Below are 22,059 nucleotides of genomic sequence, written 5' to 3' on the forward strand. Positions count from 1 at the left end.
CTGCTGTCCCTGGTAACAACAAATGTTGTTGTTGTGTAAGCTCTTGCATTTCCTAAGTCATTTGCTCCAGTGTTATTACTGATATTGGTAAACAAAATAACATGTTTGTCAACTTAAATAGAAACATAAAAACTAACATAATTGGAAAAATTTAATTTAAATGAAAACACATTTTCATGACCCCAAAACAAACTCAAATAAAATGAATTTGTTTGTGTATTATTACATTTGTAAGTATATAAAACAGTACTGTATATAAAATTTAGGTAATGCTTTACATTAATACATCAATGTTCCCTTTATTAAGGGTTTATAAAGGGGTTCATTCCTGACTAATAACTCAAATGCATTATACATCATTGATAATCGGTTATAACATGCAACCTGCTACATTAGAAGGCCAACTTTGATGCAATACCTGCTAAATAGTGAGCCAAATTTAACTCATGTTATAAACGCTTTGTGAAGACACTTATTCATACTTATTGTAAACAAAAACATAAAATGCCATGATTCATGATTTATGTCACAGTGCAGTAAAAATTGTGTTCTATTGTGAGATTAAAGGAGATTACAAGGAGGGAGTGTGTCATATAGACTCATTAATAATATAAGTGAATATATCAATAACAATGATGCAAATCAGTAATTTATAATGCACTTGTAAATGAGTTATTAGTCTTTAATGAACCCCTTTCTGTGTGTATTACCAAACTAGTGCATTATGAAACTGAAATGTGTGAATCTTAAAAAGAAAATGTAAAAAAACTTTACTGAATAAAGTGTAAAAATAAATTTATGATAAAAATAAATTATGAAACATTCAATATTTGTTCATAAAGTTTGATATTTTATATTTTTGTTGCTTTGTACTCTAAAAGACATCATTATTTAGGCAAAAACATTTGTGAAAATCACTACGGTGATAAGTCTGTCATTGAAAAGATAGACTTTGCATACACGTAATTTAACAGCATTAAACATATTTAAATGATATCAGTTAACATAACTTTGAAAGTGAAAAAATACTATGACTACATCTGAAATAAAAATTAAATATACTGACAAACTAAAGCTAGAAAATACTGGAAAATAACAAAAATTAAATCATAGAGTGACTAACAAAAATCAAACTAAATTGAAATGACAAAGTGAAAATAAAATAGAAATGAAAACTAAATTAAGAATTCAAAACTGTAATTACCGTGACGTGAAAGGAGTGTGATCAAACATAATTGTGTACTCCCTTTGGACTCACCAGTTTGGCATGCCGAGGTTGATCCTTTCATATTCTTAACATTTGATTGTGTTATTTCTATGTCTGTTTCACCTGTATAATAAATCATGCTGAGTGGATGATCTTTTTAAACATCAATAAAACATTAATCACTAATTACCTTCCATTCGTCCAATAATTAGGTCATGCTTGAGCCTCTTTGCCAAATAATATTACACTGACGCTGGCCAACAATTTTGTGACCGTACTGTATACATCACTTGTGCTGAAAATGTTGAGAAAGTTTAGAGATCAATCCAGGTTTAAACAAAACATGAAATATGTTACTTTTTTTTTTTTTAATGAAATAGAGTTTGCTATGCCTGCTTTTTATTTTTTATTATTTTTAATTTTTTTGCATGCATGCATGACCTCAGTTTAGATTAGTGGTGTACCTATTCAAATAATATTAATAAGTATTATATATAGCATGAGTATATATCAATAATGACCATTAAATACAGTAAGGGAGAAATTTGTTATGTCTGGAAATCTGCGTCTTGCATAAAAGGGGCGTTCACACTAGGCTTTGAGCACGCACAATTTTTTTTCGTACTACGCAACGGACCAGGATATGATGTCAGGCGGGAGGACTTCTGCTGTAATTAAATAATACATCACAAAAAACAAATAATATTATATTAAAAGTGTTAAAATATAATGTTTACTCACTTTCCTGCAACAATAAATCTCGCCGCTTTGAAATATGAATAAGAGGTCAGCGTGAAGTTTCAGTTTCCTATTGGTCGCGCGTCCTGTCGTCGGACGAATTCACGGTTCAGAGTTCACCAAGTTTGAACTTTGGTACGCAGTGTAGTACGAAATTTCTTCGCATGAGCATGAGTTTCTGCTCTTCTGCGTTCAGATGTGTTTGAATGGGGGTGAATGGAACATGGAGTGTAGTGTGACCGCCCCTTTAACTGTTAAAAAGAGACCTACAGTGCCTACATATAACTGCTCATTCAAACAACAACACCGTTTAGTATATAATGCAAAAGAAACATTAAAATAAGACATTTTATATGTTTTTTTTTTTTTTTATCATAATATCAGACAGTGTCCGCATTCATCCATATTACATTTCAATGGGTTATATAAAGGGGAATAAAATCCAATTTTACCTAAATTTAGCTTTCAACCAAATAACAATCAATCCCAAAACATTTTCAATGTCACAGCCTTGGCTCACAACACATTTCCTCAAAAAGAAATGTCATGGGTTATTTTTTTTATTATTTCATTTTTTAATGTTTGATTAATTACAAGACACATGGAAAAAGTGAAACGACCATAGTTTACTCAAAAATTCCAAATTTACTGTGACAAGGTCGAACTAATAAAGCATTTTAAGGTTAGCAACGATAAAAACTGTTGGTACTTTACAAGGCATTAACCTCATATTTAGGATGGGGGAGTAATAGTTTAAGAATCAGTCATTGGAAAAACTCTTAAACATTTACTGTGACCATTCAGAAACCAATTCTTTTCCTTTGGCTGTATCCAACCACAGCACAGCATAGAAGACAGGCTGGTTCATTTATTTCACAATGTACTGCAGAAAAAAAAAAAGAAAGAAAGAAAGAAAAAGAAAAGAAAAAAACAAACTAACTATTTATTACTCATTCTATGAGTCATATGTGTCCTTGTAAAGGTACTACACCTTGAAGTGACTACTTACAGCTGAATACAAGTAAGGTACATGGGCACCAGAACACTTATTTTAACAACAGTTGTGGAGGAAGAATATTTGTACAGCAGCTGTCCAGTGATGTGTAGCAGCAGAAGCTAAGGCAAAGTGATTTCTGATACCGTTTCATATAAAGCACATCTACATTTCAAACATAGCAGCAGATAGCGTCTACATCAACCCTTTTAAACATAGTGACCATTGACACACATGCTGTCAGACTTGTCGACGTGTTAAAAGAGGCTGGGTTAACTGCTAGTGGATCATCATATGGTCCCTATGGGAGAGATTAAAGGGAAATTTTCATGAATGATTATCAGAAGCCTGGAAAAACATGATTTTTTTCAGAATGAAAGTAGTAACTAGACTAACAGAAAAAGATCAGACTTTTAAATGGATGAAACACTGTAATCAATAACAATTCCTGCTTGAAATGTATGTAAAATTCTTCTATTTCATGTTATTTATATGTTTTATTGTATATTGTATTAATAATTGTTAAATTATATATAATTATGTAATAAAATCGTAGCAACTTCTTTCAATCTACAAAAATAACATTCTAGCAGTATTCCCATTCCGTAATAAAAAGGACCATGGTGCACTCTACCGTTTAAGGTACAAAGCCGACACTGGGGTGGTACCCTTGTTGTGGGTACATATTTGTACCCTTAAAGGGATAGTTCACCCAGAAATGAAAACTGAGGAGACCTGTGTTGGAACTGTCATTGTAAAGACAGACTTTGTGTACAGTATATGTAAATTGCCCAGTAATCATTGGCTGCGATAACAATGCTTCGAACGGTCAGTGTAAAAATAGTCAGAGTTGAAATTGTTTGAACTAAGTCACCGGTCCTACTCGAACCGCCCCGAGCGGAATTCGAACCGGCGATCCCTGGCATGAGAGACGGACGTACTAGCAAGGAGGCTAGAAAACATTTTATGTTTAATTTGGTTTCCAGAGGAACAAAAATGTACCTTTAAAGGTACACAATAGGTCCGTAGGGTACGTACTCAAAAAAGTTATACATTTTAAATAGAGGTACAAAAAATGTCCCCTTGAGAGTACCACCCCAGTGATAGCCCTTGTACCTTAAACAGTACCTTTTTTCTGAGAGTGCCACCATGTTTTTGACAGTGTACCATAGTAGTACCATTGTATTCTTTTAAGTACCTTGGAATACCATGTAAATACGATGACATATGAGTTTAGTATTTATTCAGCACCATGGTATACATGAAAGTACCATATTACCATCTGATATTATCACTGTACCATAGTACCATCATAGTAGGCCTACATATTTTTAAGGGTCAATTCAGTCGCAAACTATTTTTAGCTTTTCAAGGATTTGCACACTATACATTTTGGTGTAACAAATATAAAGGAATATCAATGTTTTTTTTTTTTTTTTTAACCTGTACTTGTGGAGTTATCCCCTTCATCGTCCTCCCCAAAGTGTGTTTTCTTCGTTAAACGGCGTACGATGATCGTGGCGTTAAATGCTCTCTAAAAACACAGGACACCAGTGTTAAAGGTATAGTTCACCAAAATTGTTATATTCTGTCATCATTTACTCAGAAAAAAGAACTAAAGTACAGATAATGACGACAGAATTTTGAATGAACATCAGCAAACATCTTCAATCAGCAAATCATGAATTAAAACTACATATGGAGATGGCGTATAAGTAAGTTTAATGTTTTGGAGGCATTTGTTGTGCTAGCACTTAAAGCCTAATAGTTACAGTAATAACCATCATTTGCCCTTTTAAAGGTGCATTCCATATTTGCATGGCAGGGCAGAACTATTAGGAGAAGAGCAACAACAACCGTTCCCTATATCTCTAAAGTAGCTCAATCCATACATTTTCCAATGCAAAGTGCTGTATCAGCCTCTGAGGTCACGATGCAGGTCATATGGAGCTATTTTAGAAATTGTAGATGGAGCTAGATGTTGTCTCATGGAGCCAGGCTTTTGACTATTGGCATAAAGTCTGGTTCACTTTGCAGCTCATTCTGGCCAAGTACTGCTCAATGGCCATCTTGGCTCAACTTGAATGAGAAAAGACTGAGTGTGTCAAATTAGTAGAGCAGTCAACATTAATGTGCTAACACATGCAATTAATTTAAAACGTTTAACACGTTAAATTTTCTTAATCATGATTAACGCATTTACTGATTTGACGTTTCATTCAGCTCCATGTGAGTGCTGAACACTGGCTGAAATAGGGCAGAACTTTGGCAGTGTTTCAGCCCGGGGTCATTACAATGACACACATACCACAAACACACACAGCAGTGATTCCGTGTCTTGCTGAACAATTTGGATAAAGTATCATTACGTGGACACTGCCAGCGATAAGCAAAACAAGAGGTTCTCTGCAAGTGCTTTTCATGTGGAGTTCAAAACTACACGAATCATGTAAATGCGGCTTCTCGATTTCTGCAGCAAAATGGACAGCCACGAGGATGAGAGTTTAAGAGATTTAATGTCCATTGCAATGAACACTCAACTTATGGGAGTACTTTCAATTAGTTAACCTTTCACTTAGACTTTGAAAATGTTTAATGTTACCTGAATTTATGTCTTTATATTGTGGAATACTTTGTTTGGAAAACGTTAATAAATTATTATTGTTACATTGTTTTCTTTTCTTTCTAAGAAGGAACTAAATGCATTTTGACAGGAAAAGAAGCATATGTAGAGTCAAATTTAAGCACTTTCGAAATCTGCGATTAATCGTGATTAACTATAAAAAAAGATTAGACAATTAATTGCAATAAAATATTTTAATCAACTTACAGCACTAAAAATTAGCAGTAAAATCTGGAGAGAAAATGGTACCATAGAAGGAAATAGTTTCGTCTTTAGTTCACATCAATAAAAACTTTTTTTCAGGCTGGTCAAGCTGCTGTGCATATGCATTCCAATGGAAAAAACAGGTGATGCTTCTATCAAAAAGGCAATTGGCTCTGAAGAATGCCGCCTTCTTTTTCACCTTCTGACTGATTAGAGTTGTGGCAAATCACATTCGATTTGACTGTCTTATTAACTCAGTAGTATGGCCAAAAATGCATATTTAAGTCACGATGACATTAAAAATGTACTTTTTACTTTCACCGTCTCAATGAAATTTCAATGGAGTAAAAAGTACCATATTTTTCTCAGAAATGAAATTGAGTGAAAGTAAAAAATATTCAGTTACTCGAAGTCAAGTAAAGTATATATTCTGAAATCATAATAAAATCTGAAAGCGGGGGCCTGGGTAGCTCAGTGGTAAAATACGCTGGCTACCACCCCTGGAGTTCGCTAGTTCACTAGTTTGAATCCCAGGGCATGCTGAGTGACTCCAGCCAGGTCTCCTAAGCAACCAAATTGGCCTGGTTGCTAGGGAGGGTAGAGTCACATGGGGTAACCTCCTTGTGGTCGCTATAATGTGGTTCATTCTCGGTGGACATGTGGTGAGTTGAGCGTGGTTGCCACAGTGGATGGTGTGAAGCCTCAACACGTGCTATGTCTCCGTGGCAACGTGCTCAACAAGCCATGTGATAAGATGTGCGGGTTGACGGTCTCAGACGCAGAGGCAACTGGGATTTGTCCTCTGCCAGGCAAATCACTACGTGACCACAAGGACTTAAAAAAGCACATTAGGAATTGGGGGAAAAAAAAAGGGGGGGAAATTAATTAAATAAATAAATAAAATCTGAAAGCTAAGAGATTTCTTATTACTTTTTTCTACGGATCTTAAAAAAAAAAAAACTCTGGAAATCTTTCAGTGATTTGATACGATGAACTTTGCAGACATCGGTGAATTTATTGACTAGTTTCTCATCTGAAGTGCTCATTGTAGCAGCCTGGTACCTTGTAAATAAAAGTTTTTTTTTTTTCATTTAACTGATAGAAACCTTTGCACCCGGATTCCTGCATGAAGCTTTCCAATTAGATTACATCAGGTGATTTCAGCATTCTCTTGCCATTTTTGTGTCCAGTATACATCGGATGGTCCTGCATGTGTGCCGTCTAAGGCTGAGACTAGAATATGGAGAGAATGTAGTTGGCTCTGGCTTGTCTCCATCACTCTTACCTTCCACTGACTCTTGGCAAAGTTCTTCTGAATCTGTGCTGACACTGAGCCATGGATGTTCTTGTCCAGAGCCGCACCCCCTGATATCCTGCCACAAGAAACATACAGCACTGATATTCAACATAAAACATAAAACATTCACATCCAGCAAAAACAAATCTTAAGGGGTTTCCATATGAATTGCGCCAGCTTTGCCGAATACACCGGACCCTATGGAGTGAAGTGCTGCCCTCGGTGGCGCGTTGTGTTTCCATCAAGAATTGTAACACGGTGCTTCTGTAATGGTAGCCAGCTGGGTACGTGATAGTGGTACAGTGTGTAAACCTCACTCTCCTGGCGTTAAGAGATAGCGACAGAGACTTGAGGCCATGGCTTTTCTAGCCTCCTTGCTAGCGCGTCCAGCTCCCATGCCGGGGATCGCTGGTTCGAATCTCGCTCAGGGCGGGTCAAATAGGACACTTAGTTCAAACAATTTCAACTCTGACTGTTTTGCCACTGAACTTTCGAAGCATTGTCATCGCAGCCAATGATTACCTGGCAATTTACATATACTGCATACAAAGTCTGTCTTTACAATGACAGGTCCAACTTAAAATTGTAGGGATTTTCACACACTTTTTGCTTCACTTATGATGTCAAAGCAACCTAAATATTTTTAAAATGTTGAACTTTATGATTTGAATGTATACAAAAATACAAAAAAAAATTATTTTAAGATTAATTTCAATTTCATTAAAAAAATCCTGCCAAATTGAGTAATCTTTAAAGGGGTCATGACATGAGGAATCAAATTTTCCTTGATCTTTTGACATACAGGAGGTCATTTTACTATAGAAACATACTGTAGGTAAACCAGGCTCCAGAAATGGGCGTTTGGAATTTGTGGACCTTGAGGTGTCACAAGGACCAAATATATCTGAATATGACTGTCTCCGGCAAGACATCAACGCCTAAATTTCATCATTGCACCCTCGGCCCCACCCACTGGTGCTCAGGCAGTCAAACTCACACAGGTGAAGAGGAGAGAGATGGGCCTGTCATTGAAGATTCATCCAAAGGGGACTTACATAGGACACCTTCATGTGCCTATCTGGATTTAAATGTTTTTCTACATAAACCTGCACTAGATGAAGAGCTTTGACTATTAACATTAATCTCGCGCCACTTTTAAAAGACGTGATGTGAAGTTAGGACTCTAAAAAGGAGAGCTACATCCTATTTTATCTTGCTGTTGCGCTGTTTTGAAGGCGTCCTGGACCGTTTTTGCACCTATCTGTGCTATTTTTAGTTGTTAGTCTTTTGTACACTATATGGACATCTTTAATCGTTTTGATGCATTTCCGGGTGATGTGTGGCACGTTTTAAGAGTGGTACAAGCGCAACTTTTAGAAATGCCACTGGGAGAACTGACTGGGAGAAACACATGCAATCCTGTGTGTAAACCAGGGGTGACAAACTCAGTTCCTGGAGGGCCGCAGCCCTGCAGAGTTTAGTCCCAGCCCTGCTCCAAAATGCCTCCTTGTAATCTTCAAGCACTCCTGAAGACCTTGATTAGCTGCTTCAGGTGTGTTTAATTAGGGTTGGAGCTAAACTCTGCTGGACTGTGGCCCTCCAGGAACCGAGTTTGACACCCCTGGTGTAAACAAACACAGAAGATGTGAGATGTGAAGACCAGCGTCTCTGCTTTGTCCTGTTGCCAGTTGAAGCACCAAACATCACCATGGATTGTATTTCATTTGCGTTTTCAGAACATTTCAGTGTGCATCGTGTGTGTTCACGGCTCATATCTGCATGGATTGCTTGTGAACCAGTCACAATATGATTCAAGCTTTGCAAATGGTTTGTTATTGAAGGAAGGGGTAGTTAAACACCACCAGACCGTGAGTAAACAGTTTCATTCACGAATGTTTCAAATGTCAAGACCGTTTGATAGTCGCTGTGCTTTAGGGAACATTTTTATACATTCAGATGAAATGTGCTAGGTGTACGTTATGTGTTAAACCTGAAATGTAGTTTTATAAATTATAATGTGAAACTTGTTCACTTTCTTCTGATTGAGTTTCAAATATGGCTGTATTTGAGGGACGGCATGAAGTTAGCCAAGCAGAACAGAGGGTGTTTACATTGAAGTCTTAAAGGGCCAGATAGCTTTAAACCGAGCTTTTAGACAGGGGGCCAGAGACAGGGTGGAAATTGATCATATATTATTAAATTATGACTGTTTTGGTGCAAAAAAAAAAAAAAACTTTACTGACATTATAAGTGGACCTCAGGGAAGATAATAAAATTATATATAAAAAAAGAGTATGTCATGACCCCTTTAAGTTTTATTTATTCTGTTTTGTTAAACATTACACAGTTCAATTTGATAGAATTTTGTAATGAAGTTGAAATGCACAAATCTTAAAAATAGGCAAAGATATTTTTTTGAGTGTTGTTTCTGAGAACTAAAGGCTTCAGTTCTCAAATTAATTTAAATTCACAAGAGCATCCTAAGACCTTAATATAAATGAGCAAACATAATATTTTCTGTTATGAATGTATCAATTTCAATGTTTACTGTGCCCACCTCACGCTTTCATGCTTGGCCTATTCGTAAATTCAGCATTCTGTGACACACTTGTCATGTGGGGGTCAAAACAGAGCTTGATACCCCTTTACAATGTCGATATCTTTTGAATATAAAATAAAAATGTAAGCCTATAATACTTATACACGTTTAAACATACAGCACTCATATTCTGTAACAACCCAAGTTTCCATAGGACAAAACATTTGAAATGAGATCTCTTTAATATCTCTGTTGTTTGTCCTTGACAGCACTGATATTAAAATGAGAACAAATGGAGAGACTTTTGCTTAAAGATTATGTAGTTTTTTTTAGACGTTAAAATAATTTCTCCTATCAGATTATCTGAGCAATGCTATCCACATTTTACATATACATATTTTACAGCTCTATACTCTTACTGTATGTCAACAATTGTCTCATGTATGTCTTTTTATTTCTCCTGTGAGACTTTAGGAGAAAATCTGAGACAACAACATCTCCTAAGTTATAAAAAACAAAATCTTCTGAGAAGTTATTATACACGTTATACAAGTACCACATAATATCAATCTGTCAATCATTTGAAGTTATTAGAATTTTTCATTCTTTGTGTTCCTGGAAAATGTTCTATTTCATTTCCGCAAATGAGAAACATAATTGTTATGCTTGTTAAAAACCATCTCCAACTGTTCTGCAGGTGAACAGACATCTGTTGCTTGTGTATTTTATAATCCTCTGCCTATTTGCACATGCCCTCCTACGCTGCTGCACAGATGCGACCTCGCTCTTCATCTGTTTTCATGGTCATGTCTCTTTTCACCACTGATCAACTCTTCAGTTCCCTGCCTGCATCTCTCCTGCTATTTATGGACTCACCAAGGATGCTGCAAGGCCTGGTCACAATTGAACCTCTTCTCCGGATCCTTCTGCAGTAAGTGAACTATGAAGTCTTTCACTGAAGCATTAGTGGGCAGAGAACACAACAACACGATCAATACCACTTAATGTGCCCAGTATGTGGTGTGTTTAGAGCTGCACTATAAAACATTCTGCTTTAATTCAATGGGTGAAGTTTTCAAACCACTCTTAACAGCATCTTTGCACCTGTTGCTCCAAACTCTATATTTGAGCTTATGGCAGTATTTCAGTATTAGTAAAAGCATTGGTAATAACAGATATCACATCAGAAGGGCATTTTCTTTTTAATATATGGCAGCCCCAAAAATATTTAGACAAGTATGGCACACTTTAAATTAATTTTATATACTATCTTTGCAATGTAAAACAAAATATAATAGTATACTGGACATTTAGACTTAAGCACATGAATTCTGATGTAACTCTAATATACATGTTTGTTTTCACCACTGTTGTGAGATAAAAATAAAAATAAAAAAGTATTGCACATTTATTGTCTAATGTGTGTAAAACGTTGAACTTACAGGCTTATCAGAAACAAATACTAATTATTAATTATACAAATTAATACCCTAATTAGTCATTTTAAATGTTAAGTGTAAATGCAAAAGTTTATTGGGTGAGTAATAGTAAAAAATAGTATATAAAATGCATAAATTCTGATTTCTGAAAGTGTGAAAGAACTGTTTGAACGTGCCACCTCTCTGTTGTTAAGGAAAATTTGGTAAAAATAATAATAATAATAATAATAATGAAAATTGGGTGAAAATTTGGCCAATCCATTTTTATCGAGGCCCACCCAAAAGTAATTTCCTGGCAATGCCCTTGCATCAAGTCCATGTTTTCTCTCTAAATTGTGGTATGAGAAAATAAATGTCTGCCTTTTCTCTTTTTTACACATTTCGTAACACAAACATTATATAATGAGAAATGTTTATAATAAAAATTTGTAAAAAGTATAAACAAAATCCACTCAACAGATTTAATATTAGCAAACTATAGTTTTGGCAAGTCGTTTAGGACATCTGCTTTGTGCATGACACAAGTAATTTTTCCAACAATTGTTTACAGACAGATTGTTTCACTTTTAATTGACTATATGACAGTTCAAGTGGGCCAGAAGTTTACATACACTAAGTTAACTGTGCCTTTAAGCAGCTTGGAAAATTCCAGAAAATGATGTCAAGACTTTAGATCATCAGAGACTCCAGCCACCCGAGCCATGGGCTGTTCTCACTGCTACCATCAGGCAGGCGGTATCGCAGCATCAGGTCCTGCACCAGCCGACTTCATGATAGCTTCTTCCCCCAAGCAATCAGACTTTTGAACTCTTGATCTCCCACGATCAAAATACATCAGCACTGCACTTTATTACCCTTACTCTTATATCTCACACTGGACTGTCATAAATTATATTATTATTATTATATTATATTCTCTCTTAACATCTGACTATCAACCGACAGCCTGAATGTCAATACAGTACAATACAACCTACTGTACATTCTATATATTCTATATATACTTTTTTATTGTATAATGTGTATTCTATATTGTGTGTATTGTATACTGTACATTGTATGTTATTATTTGTATATTGTGTTGTCTGTAATTATGTGTATTTTAGATTTTAAATTGTGTTGTAAATCTGATGTTTATTGTAAATTGTCTCATCACTGTCATGACTACTATGTTGATCGGAACTGCACCCAAGAATTTCACCCACTATTGCACTTGTGTATATGGTTGTGTGACAATAAAATTGATTTGATTTGATTTTAGACAGTTAGCCAATTAGCTTCTGATAGGAGGTGTACTGAACTGGAGGTGTACCTGTGGATGTATTTTAAGGCCTACCTTCAAACTCAGTGCCTCTTTGCTTGACATCATGGGAAAATAAAAAGAAATCAGCCAAGACTTCAGAAAAAAAATTGTGGACCTCCACAAGTCTGGTTCATCCTTTGGAGCAAGTTCCAAAGGCTGAAGGTACCACGTTCATCTGTACAAGCTATAGTATGCAAGTATAAACATAATGGGACCATGCAGCCATCATACCACTTAGGAAGGAGACACATTCTGTCTCCTAGAGATAAATGTAGTTTGGTGCAAAAAGTGCAAATCAATCCCAGAACAACAGCAAAGGACCTTGTGAAGATGCTGGAGGAAACAGGTAGACAAGTATCTATATCCACAGTAAAATGAGTCCTATATCGACATAACCTGAAAGGCTGCTCAGCAAAGAAGAAGCCACTTCTCCAAAACCGCCATAAAAAAGCCAGACTACAGTTTGCAAGTGCACATGGGGACAAAGATCTTACGTTTTGGAGAAATGTCCTCTGGTCTAATGAAACAAAAAGTGAACTGTTTGTCCATAATGACCATCGTTATGTTTGGAGGAAAAAGGGTGAGGCTTGCAAGCTGAAGAACACCATCCCAACCGTGAAGCATGGGGGTGGCAGCATCATGTTGTGGCGGTGCTTTGCTGCAGGAGGGACTGGTGCACTTCATGAGGAAGGAAAAGTATGTGGATATATTGAAGCAACATCTCAGTCAGGAAGTCAAAACTCGGTCGCAAATGGGTCTTCCAAATGGACAATGACCCCAAGCATACTTCCAAAGTTGTGGCAAAATGGCTTAAAGACAACAAAGTCAAGGTACTGGAGTGGCCATCACAAAGCCCTGTCCTCAATCTGATAGAAAATTTGTGGGCAGAACTGAAAAAGCGTGTGAGAGCAAGGAGGCTACAAACCTGACTCAGTTATAGCAGTTCTGTCTGGAGGAATGAGCAAAACTTCCACCAACTTATTGTGAGAAGCTTGTGGAAGGCTACCCAAAACATTTGACACAAGTTAAACAATTTAAAGGCAATGCTACCAAATACTAACATGTAAACTTCTGACCCACTGGGAATGTGAAGAAAGGAATAAAAGCTGAAATAAATTATTCTCTCTACTATTATTCTGACATTTCACATACTTAAAATAATCAGTGATCCTAACTGACCTAAGACAGAGAATGTTTTCTATGACTAAATGTAAGGAAATGTGAAAAACTGAGTTTAAATGTATTTGGCTATGGTGTATGTAAACTTCTGACTTCAACTGTATAACAGTTTTGACCATGCAGGGTTATTCCATATCAAATCAATATCAAATTTCAGAAACTTCCCTGGCTAAAATTATTTTGTTATTACTTTTCTGAAGAAAGATAAACATAAATGATAAAGAAAGCCATAATAATTAATTTCATGGATTAATATTTACTGAGTAACCCACTATTTTGTAGCAGTGGGTCAAAATGAAAATTTTTGCATATGATTTTGGAGCAAAACTACAGGTAAAACAAAATAAAAATAATAACCTTAGAAAGGTGGCAGCATCCTTATTTAGGTAGGTCAATTACTAAAATCAGTTCACTTCAGCACCTCTAGTTGCATTATGTGCCAATGGTCTGAGTCCAAAAGATGTGTTGTTTTTCCAAAGTTGGAGAGCCTATAACTCCAAGATATCATTAATACTCTTTAAATATTAAAGATATCTTAATATCTATTTAGATACTGGTTTAGACCAGTGTGTTTTAATTTTTAAAGCCCAATATGGTAAAATCCCAGAGATATGGGGCTCTCAGTGTGGCTCGATGTGTGAATTGTAAATTTAAAAAAACATTATGCTCGAAAACCAAATGTGGGTCATATAGTATAAAGCTAGTTTTACTTGTACAACAACACACAGGTCTGAAGTATAAATAATGTTGAAACTAGAAATGTTTCTGTTTTGAAATAAGCTGACCATAATAATAATAATAATAATAATTTATTCATGTGAGAGATTAGATATTGTTGTGGTCATACCTGAATCTGAGATATCATCCCAGTATGGTGAATCAAATTCATATTCAGCCTTTATGATCAGCTTGTAGAGTTGTGTGTCGTTATCATCATAGAATGGCGGATAACCACAAAGTCTGTAAGGAAAGTCAGAACTGCTTATGTCAGACTTAAAATTTAAAGCAGTGCTATTTATGAAGTAGAGTTTATTCACACTGGTGTATAGACAGACATTTTTTCATCACTCACAGAATGAACGTGATCACTCCAACGGCCCAGAGATCCACCCCTTTACCATATGTTTTCTGCTGAAGAAGTTCAGGGGCTATAAACATCAATATTATAGTCAGTGGCAAAGAATACACTTTATAAAGGTTCTTCTTCTATTGTTTTTTGTAACACAATAGGGCCAGAAATAACTAGTTCTTTTTAGGTTTTATTTTTTTATGACCATAAAGTAACGTCCTTGCAACATCCTGGGAGCCAAGAATTGATGGCTGGTATATCAGTTGTAATATACAGTAAATGTGCCACTCTTACCAACATATGCCGGTGTTCCACAAGCGGTGGACAGGGCTCCCTGCTCTTCCATTTTAGACAGACCAAAGTCACTGATGACAATCTTGGAGTCTTCTAAAGGAGTCTCATACAGTAAGTTCTCTGGCTAATGGACAGAGAACTGACAATGACTGAAATGTCCACTTGTCTGCATACAAACCACCCACGGTGAACACCAAAGGCTGGAATTTAAACTTTGTGTGTTTTATACAAGATGTACGCAAATGCTCTCGAAGCTTTGCCTGAAATGGTGCCTAGCTCAAGTGCTCTGAAAATGAACAGAGATTAAAGTGTTTGGTCTGTGATAATCATGTTTCTCTGGTACCTTTAGATCCCGATGGACGATGCCCAGGTGATGGAGGTACTTCACCGCCTGCAGCACCTGATAAATGACCCGACTTGCATCTTTCTCTGTGTAACTGCCTCTCTCCAGAATTCTGTCCAGTAGCTCTCCACCAGTCAACCTGCATGATACACACACATTCTCATAAGCATTGACCTCATCACAGCATTGACAGAATAATCTTTCATCTTCTACATGGTCGTACGAGAACTACGTCTGCCTGATCTTAAAGAGACATTCTCACTTTTGTTAAAATTCAGTCCCCCAGTATATACCATCCATCCATCCATCCATACTGTATAACCATAAATCCATCCATCTATCTATGTCTATCAGTCTGTCTGTCTGTCTGTATATCTATCGATCTGTCTGTCTGCCTGCCTGCCTGTCTATTTGCCTAATCTAACCATGAAACTTCAGCCTAAATTATTTTAAACCCCTTTTTACTATTTTTTTGTTACATTTTTGCATTCATGTTTATATATTTATTTATGTATACTCCTTAAATACATTTTGAATACATCCTGGTCCACTCACAGTGTCATTACCAAATACAGTTTTGTAGGGGTCTCAAAGGTTTCCTCCAAAGAAACAATATTTTCATGGTTTACTCTGTGAAGAAACGATAGAAAAAAAAAAGTAACTTAAATAAAATTTACCAAGAAAAACAATCTATGTATCATTAATTCAGTCAATCATTCAAAACCTCAGTTTTTGAAACCACTGACCTGCGTAACACTGCGATCTCATTCTCCAGCATGGATTCTTTACCCTTTAGCACCCTTTTGTGGATGCATTTGACAGCTACAAGCTTCTGGGTGCATCTGTGCTCAGCCACTCGAACCTCAGAGAAGGAGCCCCTTAAATATTATGCATTTTTATTATTCATAACCCACTACTTAGAAACCAGAATTCACTATAACTGTATTGACTTTTGTTTTCACTGAATGACTAGAATCAGTATTGCACTGGGTTTGAGTGCCACCACAGACACATTGTGAAATAGATAATAACAACAAGTTAGTTGACGTAACTACTAATTGAATTGTAATTGTTACAGAAATACTTTGCTATATCAGCCACACTTGGTTTGATAAGCCTTAAATATGAAATGCAATATTAGACAACATTGACTAACCTACTGTTAAAGTACTGTCATAAATAATAGGCTGTTAAAGCAATGTAATTATTTTCATATTTTCATATATTCAAGAGCTGCTTCAACAATCGTACGTAACAATTACGTAGAAGATAGTTTGATAGTTTTTTTTTTTTTTTTTTTTAAACAGATTATTTTAAATTTGAGTCATTAGAGTCTTTTTAATGTAGTCTCTAACATTTTTCTGTTTCTAATCAACACATCTTTCAGTTTCTTGTTAACCTTACATATGAATGCCTAAAATATCAAAATATCTTCTGCAAAATGTGTCTGTAATTAAGGAATTGCTCACTCTCCCAATTTCTCTTTCAGCTCATAAACAGCATTGATGTCATCAGCTTTTTTCCGAGGGTCTCTCAAAAGAGGCATCCTGAAGCTGGGTAAGTGCGAACTGCATATAATAAACACACACACACACACACACACACACAACACAAATATGTGCATGCAAATAAATACTGAAAATCACAAGAACATTCATTTTATGCCCTAAGCATCACATTTTGCTTGAGTTCTTACAGCAACAAGCACTCAAGAATATGTTTTAGAGTAGCCTACAATCATGCAAGTTCCAAAATCTGATTCTTTTTGCAGATCTGAATGACTAGCAACAATATTTGATAGATTTCCTTTTCATTTGCACAAGCTAAACACACTCCCCGATGTTTGATTTCCTTGGAATGAAAAGACGCTGCAGTAACTTATTTTCTACCAAAATACGCCTCACTTTTTGACATGCAAATAACCAGTGTGATTCAGCTGCATCCATATCTATAAATGAAGCAATAATGATGCATCTCTAATTTTAAGATTTGTCAGCATAATCAGTGATATTTTGCCCTAAATTTAAGAAATCTATAAGCAAAAACTCCGCTATTAAGACTATTACCTGCTAATTGCTGCTGTGAAAAGCTGGAAATCTCTCTTTGGTCCTTAACAGTTCAGTTTCCCATTGCTGTTATCATCACTAAACTCCCAAGCTTCTCTTTTTAATTGAAAATCACATTCATTTTGGAGTGATGGCCTTGAATGCCCACACTCCCCTTTAGAACGGAGAGCTGTCTTTTGAAAAGATAGAAGACGAAGGACAAAAGAGAAAGTGAGAAAGAAGTAAAAAATAGATGGATGGAAACTGTGAGAGAGGAGGAGGGAGAGGGAGAGGGGAGGGGAGGGGGGGCACCATTCAACAAGTCCCTAAAGACTAATAGTGACTTCCTTAAATGTCATGCTTTATTTACAATGATGAGACATGAACATTCATTATCTCCAGTAATAAAGAGATCTGATACCATCTACTCTATTGGCACATCAAAAAAGCATTCTTTATCATTACAGTCAGGGTTTGCTGAACTGAAAGTGCTTCAGTATGTTTTCAAATGCCTTCAGATTGCCAGAAGCTACACTCTATTTACATTATCCGATCTGTTTTCAGTAACATGGCAGACGTCCAGATCTCTCTCAGCTCTCCTTTTACGGGCACAAGGGTACTCCATACGAGTACTAGCAGTCCATCTTTGTGACCTGTAAACTGTATTCATACTCACTCTTAAACCTCAAATAAGGATGAATTGTTCAACTGCTGTGTGTTGTGAACTGGCAGGTGTTTAAATCTGCCATCTAATAAGGTATTAAAGGTAAATAGTTGGAATGTGTCTTGAAATAACATTTACAACTTACTACCGGGGCCACAATTTTTTTTCTTCACTTAACACTTAAATGTATTAAATGTATGAATGTCATTGCATTAGATAAAATATCACATCAAGTCTCATCTGCACACAAATTATTTTCTCAGAACTAGTTTACTTATCTGATCCATTTTCCGATATCTTTAACCAGTTGTTGCCAAGGTGATTTTTAGTGGATATATGAAGTCAGTTTTATCATTTCAAACCCAACATTTTCAGAAATGTTTTGCTTGAAAAATGTGTTTGTACTATCTTTACTATCTTTAAGAATAAAATGGCACTTGGTTTGATATTTTATGTAATGCAATGATATTCATACGCTTTAAGTATGTCATAAGTGTCCAAATACTTTTTAGGAATAGAAGTAGTATGCGCACATCCAAACATTAAGGCAGGTGCATGATCAAAAAAGGACAAAATTCATAAAACAAGGAGAGAAAGGCACACTGCTATACGTTCTCCTATGTCATTTAATAGAAAAAGCAATGTTTTGACCCCTTGGGTCTTCATCAGGCAGTAAAAAAAAGCTTTTTTTTTTTTTTATACTTTTTAGGGCCACTGTATGTGTACATTGTATACATTAGTCATATACTGAGACATCAAGCAAGGCCTTTGTGAAGCAAAATATGTTGTAATAAAGTATCACCACTAGATGGAAGCCTTGATTTACTTTATTTCCCTGTTAGCCTTGAACGGTTAGAGAAAATATTGTAATTATTTGTTGATATATTGTCAACTAGCACAATTAACATAAATTAGAAGTGCCATAAACAGTGATTTACAATGTTTTTTGCTCTGTTGTTGTTTTTTTGTTTTTTTTACATTAAAGCTTAAATATTCACATTAATTTCTATTCATTTTTATATTATTTGCACTATATAACATTGTTTTATATATATATATATATATATATATATATATATATATATATATATATATATATAAATTACTGTATATTTTTAACATTTTATAAACTTATGTATATACTGTATGTGTATGTATATTTCTTTATGTAATATATACTTTAATATATAATTAATATATGTTATGTACAGTACATAAAATTAAACATTTAATTTATTTTAATCAATGTAGAGATATTTACATCAATTTACATTTTATATATAATTTTCTTTATATAATACATTCATATATATATATAAGATTATTATTAATATTTTTATTTAGTACAATATATAATATTAATATTATATACAATGTTATGTATAGATTTAAATGTATTTACAAGTATAATTTCCCAGTAAACTGCTTTGTAGACATTGTTTTTAAAAGGAGCTATATAAAAATAAAAAGTTTATTATTATTATTAATATGTATGCAATTGCTGAAGGTGTTCTTGATCAACAGATTCCCTAAACATTAAAGGGCCCATATCCTACACTGTTGCAGTATTTTATGTTTTGTCCACTTTTAATGTTAGCCAAGGTTTCTTGTCATAATTTTGTTTTTTATCATGATTATTTTCCATCTTCTCTCTGATATTTACAATTACACAGGCTGTTTTTGCCACTTTACCTTTAGGACTTCTGCTATGATTGCCTAACCTCGGCAAACCACCATGGTTCACTTTGTCATTCACTAGGACAAGCAGAAAACCCCTGATTTCCATGTTTTGTCCCCTTTTATATTATGTACTCTTGAATCTTTAGTTGTTTGATTCTTGTTATTGACATCTCATAATTACTGTAGATCTCATTGCTATTAAAGCAGTTTAACCTTAATATCTGAATCGAACGAAATGTCCAGAGTCCACAGGAAGCTCCAATTCTGGCATGTGAAGTGTCTATAACTGTCACCACTGATTATAAACAAGAAGTTCATGATGTTCTCACATCAATTAAAGCACACGTGTGTGTTAATTATATGACAGTGAGGATAAAACTAGCAGCTGTTTATATGTACTTTTCTAACTGTTGTATGGGGCGCCAGTGCATAACATATAAATGTAACAAAGTGTGCTCAATCTTTTAAGATTTAGGTAGAATGTTTTTTTTTTTTTTTCAATTTTGCTAGATTTACTTAAACAGCATCTAAAAACATTTGTTTAATGGTTAAAGGTTTAATAAGAATTATTGAATATTTAGCCAAGTGGAAAAATTTCATATAATTTAAATCTAGTCATAAATTGGATGTGACTCCTTTAAGAACTGGAGTTTTGCGACACCTGCTTTTCGGCACTCTCTCATGTTAGAGACGTGAGAACATACGTTGTGCAAGAGAGCTCACGATTTTATTCAGCGTTTGAGAATTCTTGGGATGCATATGGATTGCATGTGTTGAGTTTGACCACGTTTTGTGCACATGCGAGGACTGGTCTCTACCGTATTTCATTTTTTGTATTTCATTTCTGTTTTAAATTATTATTATTATTTATTTATTTATTTTTTTTTTTAGACAGCAGTCAGAATAAAACCCCAGAGTATATTTTTGTATCCGTGTTTTTTCTTTGCAACCCACCGGCTACAAATATAAAATTAATTTTACTATATTAATCTAAATCTTAAATATAAATCTCAAGTTTACAAAGTTGGCATACCCTTGGATTAATATTGACATTTTCTTAAGAATATGAGTGGTGTTTACCCATGCAAAATTTGCCACAAAGCAAGGGTGTTGTGGGTGGTTGCCAAAGTGTTCTAAGTGGCTTTTAACGCATTGTTATATGGTTGATATGGTGTTCTGGTTGTTTTTAACTTTTATTAACATCAAAAGAACCCACACTAGTTTCTATGATATTCTGGTCTCTAATATATCTCAGGCTCCTCTTTCAATGTACATTGTTGTGATTTTTTTTTTTTTTGTTTGTTAATTTTTTGCCTGTTTTATTATCTGTTGGATAAAAATCCTAAGTCTGATCACTTTGATTAGTAATTGCACACCTCTTCTCAACAAACTGCTGGCAGAGTTAGTTTAATACTTAAAGTTAGGGGTTTGTTCCAGTCCTTAACCTTAAGAATGAGCAGTAGTAATAGTGATGCTTGCCTTTGCATACTCCACTAATTAGCTTTCCAATATCTTTCGATTACTAATTTCTGTGAACAAATAATCAGCCTAATGAATGATTTGTCATTTAAATTTTACAAAGTGTGAAATTGTGTGAAAAGTGGGTTTAAAGAAATAATCAAATTGGCAATAGAGGATAACTCCTGTGTCTGTGGATCCCATGTTATCCAAATCCTTTCTGCATCTGCTGGGAGTTATTTCATTTATGCATTTGGCAGATGCTTTTATCCAAAGCAACTTACAGTGCACTTATTACAGGGACAATCCCCCTGGAGCAACCTGGAGTTAAGTACCTTGCTCAAAGACACAATGGTGGTGGCTATGGGGATCGAACCAGCAACCTTCTGTTTACCAGTTATGTGCTTTAGTCCACTACGCCACCACCACTCCTATTTCTTCCCGGCAGAGCCAGCTGTCATCACAATCACCCTCTAATTACACACACACATGACCCATACAGACACAATTGTAAATCATCTAATAGAACTACCATTATTAAACCACATACAGCTTTATCTTTATCGAACCACAAAGTGCTACCACACAGCATGTCAACATATAAAGACTCCTTCCTCTTTAGAGTGTAATGATGGTGTTAGTTACTAGATAGACACAAATCCCATCTGACGTTCGGTAGAGAGAGGTCAGTTTTGTTGATTTAAAACCTCAAAAACCTCATCTGTTTAGGAGAACATTTAAGTGTCTTTTAGCACCACACTGTGGAGATTTCTTCCATTTCAACTTTCGCCACAGTCACATAATTTTCATGAGACCAGGCTGCATGAATTCTTGCTACTGAAAAAGCATAGTCCCAGAACTTTACAGAAATGTATTTTCAGCACCCATGCCACCTTTTAGAGGTATTTCTGCACTACTAGTGTCACCAAATGGAATTGCAAATCTAATAATGTTTTCAAACAGATTTCCCGAACACCCCCTAT

The 22,059-nt window shown here is 35.2% G+C and overlaps 1 protein-coding gene across 1 annotated transcript; it reads right to left on the reverse strand.

The window, feature by feature from the left end:
• Positions 1 to 882: 882 nt before the first annotated feature.
• On the reverse strand, positions 883 to 17,505 carry pnck (pregnancy up-regulated nonubiquitous CaM kinase). The gene is made up of 12 exons (XM_051669938.1): positions 17,296 to 17,505; positions 16,699 to 16,797; positions 15,976 to 16,107; positions 15,785 to 15,859; positions 15,230 to 15,368; positions 14,887 to 15,010; positions 14,596 to 14,671; positions 14,371 to 14,483; positions 10,479 to 10,557; positions 7,052 to 7,139; positions 4,383 to 4,473; positions 883 to 3,240 (listed from the first exon to the last, which is right to left on the reverse strand). Exons 2-12 carry the CDS (start codon positions 16,773 to 16,775, stop codon positions 3,230 to 3,232), a joined length of 1,005 nt encoding a protein of 334 aa, XP_051525898.1. The 5' UTR covers positions 16,776 to 16,797; positions 17,296 to 17,505; the 3' UTR covers positions 883 to 3,229.
• Between the last annotated feature and the right edge of the window lie 4,554 nt (positions 17,506 to 22,059).

This window comes from Myxocyprinus asiaticus, chromosome 33 (assembly GCF_019703515.2).
Source record: "Myxocyprinus asiaticus isolate MX2 ecotype Aquarium Trade chromosome 33, UBuf_Myxa_2, whole genome shotgun sequence".
NCBI classification, from domain to species: Eukaryota; Metazoa; Chordata; class Actinopteri; order Cypriniformes; family Catostomidae; genus Myxocyprinus; species Myxocyprinus asiaticus.